Source organism: Pundamilia nyererei, unplaced genomic scaffold, assembly GCF_000239375.1.
Source record: "Pundamilia nyererei isolate P.nyererei 1_Seehausen unplaced genomic scaffold, PunNye1.0 scaffold00736, whole genome shotgun sequence".
Taxonomy (NCBI): domain Eukaryota; kingdom Metazoa; phylum Chordata; class Actinopteri; order Cichliformes; family Cichlidae; genus Pundamilia; species Pundamilia nyererei.
Window position 1 is genome coordinate 35,264 of NW_005188137.1, and position 5,445 is coordinate 40,708.

General features: G+C 38.1%; 1 protein-coding gene across 1 annotated transcript; it reads right to left on the reverse strand.

Annotated features, from left to right (window-relative positions):
• Positions 1-561: 561 nt before the first annotated feature.
• LOC102195961 (uncharacterized) lies at positions 562-4,418 on the reverse strand. Its single transcript, XM_005754908.1, has 5 exons — positions 4,370-4,418; positions 4,043-4,273; positions 3,848-3,958; positions 3,337-3,627; positions 562-717 (listed from the first exon to the last, which is right to left on the reverse strand). Exons 1-5 carry the CDS (start codon positions 4,416-4,418, stop codon positions 710-712), a joined length of 690 nt encoding a protein of 229 aa, XP_005754965.1. The 3' UTR covers positions 562-709.
• Between the last annotated feature and the right edge of the window lie 1,027 nt (positions 4,419-5,445).

Consider the following 5,445-nt stretch of genomic DNA (forward strand, 5'->3'; position numbering starts at 1 on the left):
TAATAAATAGCATATTGCTAACAGTTAGAAACAAGATTTTTTATACATATATGAGCATCAAAGGTCACTCGAAGGAACAAAAACGCGTGATGTAACATTATTTTGAAGAAAATGTTACTTTTTTAAAAGGACCACAATTATTTTACACACATTAAACCGTACACAGTATAGAAAAACCACAAACATCACCTACAGAAAACAATCACTTTGATTGTACACAAAATTTTCTCTCCCATGGTCTCTGACTTGAATCTGTAAATTCTGTATCATGATTTGGCATGAAGTGTTGTATCTGAACATTTTTAACAGTTTTTTTTTTACTGAAATGAAAAATAAGCATGTCCAGTAAGCTGTAGAGATAACATATAAAAATTTTGAAAAAAAGTGAAGGAACATGTTAAAGAAATAAAAAAAGAGACTGAATAAAACTTGTATAATAAAATATTGAAATTATGTCTCGATGAAACAATGTCCCACACCATACAACCTCCACTTACTACAAACAAATGAACACAATAAGATTTTAATACAAAGATGAACCATATTATCAGTCTTCCGGTGCTGACATTAAACCAAGAGCATGTCATTGTTTAATATAACTGCTGTTGATCTGGATGCTGGCAGGTCTCTAAACATTGTCAAAATGTTCTGAGTTAGATTTTGTTGTTGATGTTGTTCGTGAGTCTTGAGTTTTGTTGAAATAATCTTTTTATGGACCTGAAACAAAATTAGAACAAATACGACTTCAAAAGTGAAAAACAAAGAAATAATGGTGCCAAAGATGTGATGATGCTTTCTTACCTTTTACACTTTCATTCTTTAATCACACTTTAAGAACTGATCTTATCAGGGAAACTTACAGTTTCTCACATTTTAGCTGCATGTGTTTGAAATTTAAGAGGCTCATTATTTTATTTAGACACCACAACAGCAACAGAACATAACTAAAGCCCAATCGTATAAAAAGTGATTCAGCTCATCAGTTTCAAAAAACTGAAACTTTAAGGACAGTATCACACATTTTACTCCACATTTAATCTGATTACTACTAATAATAATAATGGATTGAATTTATATAGCACTTTTCGAGACCCTCAAAGCGCTTTAGAATTCCACTATTCATTCTCTCTCACATTCACATACTGGCGGAGACAAGCTACAGTTGTAGCCACAGCTGCCCTGGGGAAGACTGACAGGAGTGAGGCTGCCATATCACGCTATCGGCCCCTCTGGCCAACACCAGTAGGCAACGGGTGAAGTGTCTTGCCCACGGACACAATGACCGAGACTGTCTGAGCCAGGGCTCGAACTGCCAACTCTTGAGCCACGATCGCCCCTTGTCTGCCCCTCTGCAGCCAATGTGTCCAGTGTCCGCAGAGTTCACATTTGTACCTGAGGCTGATTCAGAATTCACATTATTGCATTCAGAGCTGAATTACTACTTGCAGTGTTATTTATAGAATTGCTACAAAACTATTGTGAATTTATTGTTGATTTGGAGATTTGCTGAAAGTGGTTGTTTCACATTCATAATCCCACCTTCTCTCCCCTCCTTGGTTCACATTCTCTGATTCTCTAGACTCCACATTTTACATGACTATTCATGTTTAACCATTTCCAATAAGATCATTTGGGCTCATGGGTCAATTGAAGAGCTCCTGCGTACCAGCCTTAAAGTAGCCCGTTTGTTCATTTTCATCCTTAGATTGTATTGTCTAATGAAAGCTCTCAACACAATCCTCCCCTACCTATGCTGTGGAACAGACTTTAATGTAGAAGAACTAAGCTGCGCACATGTGCAATCGTGCATAGGTGACATGGTCTCCATGCACAGAAAATCTGTGCTGTGCACAAAAAAAAAAAATCCAACCTGAATTGAAATAAAAATAAATACATAACAATTCATTCTGTGCTGTTTTGCAGTGTGAGTGACCTGTGCCTGACTGCTCCAGCCAATGATGCGATTCACATTCGTATTTAAGCAGGTAATCAATGTTGACAGGCCATGACAGCGTCCCTATGTGCCATCACCAGTGTTTTAGCTAGCAAAGCAGTGTGGCCGATGTGGAGTGAAGACAGGCTAACGTGTGCAACCATTGGAGATCTGAACAGGACAGACAGAAAAATTAAGGTGACTGCTGAATGTCACAGTTGCTGCCAAAAAGCCACCAAAGGCAGATTACAGTGTAAACGCTGCCTATAGGTGGTGATATACCTCCTTCTGTCAGGCCTGCAGGTATCAGGCTTGTTATGTGCTCCTTTATCTTATAGTGGACAGAAATTATTCTTTGGATTGGCACAAATAATTTGTGTGGCATTTTATTTGATGCAGAACACCTGATTGTTCTGTAAATAGTTTGAAATGTTTATTTAAAAAACCGCCTTGGCTGCATTTTTAGATAAATAGCTGCACAAAACTCAGTTACTTTTTTGAAGAAGGAATTAGTAACTATTATTAATTACTTTCAAACTAATTTGCCCAGAATTGGTCATTATATACTGTATTTTGCAGACAAAGAGTTACAGGACTTCCTCACAATCAGGGGGTTAGCTCACAGCAAGAGCTTGAAACACACAGTCATACTCATAATACAAGTCAAAATTGGTGCTCAAGTTAGTTTTACTTCCAATAGTGTTAACATACTACAAAGGTCATGAACAAGACTTTTTTTTTAATTTCATCGTAAGTGGGCTAAACCACTTAATTAAAAGTATTCTAACATAAATGTAAATCCTGTCATTTGATTATTTTAATAAATGATGTAACTTGAATGAATTCGATGCTGGCATGACTGATGTTGTTCACATTGGTCCAAGGGACCGCTCAGAGAGTTTATGTGTTTGCTCAGACACATGAAAAATTAGAGGCAACACTGCCCAATTACTATTAAAGTTCATCTTAAAATTGTGACCTGCTGCAGAAACTCATTGCAGACTAATAAAGTGTTTCAAAGATGCACTGATTACAGGTTGCCGGTTCGAGCCCCAGCTCGGACAGTCTCGGTCGTTGTGTCCTTGGGCAAGACACTTACCCATTGCCTACTGGTGGTGGTCAGAGGGCCCAGTGGCGCCAGTGTCCGGCAGCCTCGCCTCTGTCAGTGCGCCCTAGGGCGGCTGTGGCTACAATGTAGCTTACCATTACCAGTGTGTGAATGGGGGGATGACTGGATGTGTAAAGCGCTTTGGGGTCCTTAGGGACCAAGTAAAGCGCTATACAAATACAGGCCATTTACCATTTACAGCATCAAATACTGGATCACACAGCTTTTGTTTAATCATCATCTCAGCTAATGCTGTGCTTGTATGTCACAGAAAGTGTCCCATTCAACAACTTACCACAGATCTTACTCTCACACTTTGGTGTGACAGGTTTGGATGAAACACTCTCTGTATCTCTGCTGGAGATGCAGGTAAAACTGGCAAAGTTCTCTTTGGTGTTGACAAATGCAAAAAGCTGTGCAGAGCTGTCACTGGGATTACTCTTGTTGATAGTGAGCACACTGGCTGGTTCAACACCCCAGGAGAGGTTAACACCCTTATCCAGAGAAGAGCAGGTCACCACCATTAAACAGCCACTTTCTACAGATGTGCTCATGACTATCTGGATGGATGGCTGCTGGAGCTTTTCTGCAAGGATGGAGAGTAAAAATGAGAAATTCACAAAAAGTAAAGACAAGCCTGTGTAGCTTAATTTAAAACCAAGCAGTATATTTGATTGTAGATGGCAAATTTTTATATTTATGCAGCATGTATGCATTCAAAATAAAGGCAAGTTTGTTTGTGATAATGGTTTGTGTGTGTGTGTCCTTTTTTATTTTTATTACAGTTTTATTTATACATCACTTACGTTTTGCTGTGAGTTTAATCTGATTTACTTTGTCTTCACCATCACTGTTGTGGACTTCTACAGTGTATTCAATGGCATCACGTTCCTTCAGTTTGTGAATTGTTAGGTCACCTATAGAATAAAATACATTGAAACCAAATCAAGAAAAACATAAAACTACAATTCCTTTGCAATAAAAAAGCTGATAAATGTCACCTGATATTGTGTTAAGAGTGAGTCTCCCAGTGTACTGAGGGACACGTTCAGTGTTTATTTTCCCGTTGCGATAAGTGGCAATCAAAGTGTTGTTGGTGAATATTGACCACTCAATTCTGATGAGACTCCACGATGAGTCGACTGCTGAGGGCAATGTGATGCTCTCTCCAAGGTACCCAGAGACTTTTGGAGGTGATTTATCTACTGCTTCTGTCTGTACAACTTGTAATGCTGTCAAATAAATACAAAAACACATTTAGCAACACTGTACACATTCTCTCAGATTTAAACACTCAAAGAAGGAAGGAAAATAACTTCTATAAATACTCGTGACTTTGAGCTTCAAAAACTCCGCTACTCTGATATCTTTAGACATTTTTACAGGTTATTTTGTTGGAATTTTTAAATACAGAAATTGTAAAATTTTGTTTGCTTTTCATGACTAAATATGACAGTTTCATAAAATGGCTAATGACAGCTATCTGTCACATAATTACACGATGATCAATCATTCAGGTAAGGAAATCCCAAAAGGTTTATTCAGTTCATCCAACATTTTCTCCCACTGAAAACAATCAAATTCTTGGGATATTCTCGTGGTTTTTTGAGCAGCATTTGCAGTAGTTTCAACAATAAGCAGGCAATATTGAACATCTACTGTCAAGATATTTTTTTTTTGGTTCAAACTGAGAATCCCTTCTACAGTGGCATCGCTTTGCTTCAGGTTGTGAATTGTTAGGTCACCTATAGAATAAAATACACTGAAACCAAATCAAGAAAGAAATAAAACTGCAATTCCTTTGCAATAAAAAAGCTGATAAATGACACCTGATTTTGTGTTAAGAGTGAGTGTCCCTGTGAACTGATGGACACGTTCAGTGTTTATTTTCCCGTTGCGATAAGTGGCAATAAAAGTGACGTTGGTGAATATTGACCACTCAATTCTGATGAGACTCCACGATGAGTCGACTGCTGAGGGCAATGTGATGTTTTCCCCAAGGTACCCAGAGGCTTTCTGAGGTGATTTAGCTACTGCTGCTTTTTGTACACCTGGGGGGCACATTTAGTAACACTGTACATTGTATATCAGGTTTGAACACTAAAAAAGGGGAAAAAACCCCAAAAAAAAAAAACCCCACTTCTATAAATGCCTTTGACATTTGATTTAAAGAAATAATAATACTGGGGCAGCAGGTGAGTAAGTGACGGAAGTGACGGACAAGGTAAGTGACTCATGTTGTAACTGACGTCAGACGCCGGAGATTTTGGCGGAAAATTAAAGCAAATGGTAGTTTAGATTTGAACAAATTCATTTAAGCTTCAGCATTACCAAATACACTTATCAATTGTCTTATAACTAACACTATTTGTCTAAATAATCTCCAACACCCTGGAGAACAACG

Bases quoted from the DNA above. Each gene is read 5' to 3' on its own strand.
- LOC102195961 (XM_005754908.1), bottom strand. From the start codon at position 4,418: ATGTCTAAAGATATCAGAGTAGCGGAGTTTTTGAAGCTCAAAGTCACG. The intron at 4,274-4,369 runs GTATTTATAGAA...TTTATTTGACAG, and splicing joins TTTGAAGCTCAAAGTCACGA to CATTACAAGTTGTACAGACA. The intron at 3,959-4,042 runs GTGACATTTATC...TTTATTCTATAG, and splicing joins CACTCTTAACACAATATCAG to GTGACCTAACAATTCACAAA.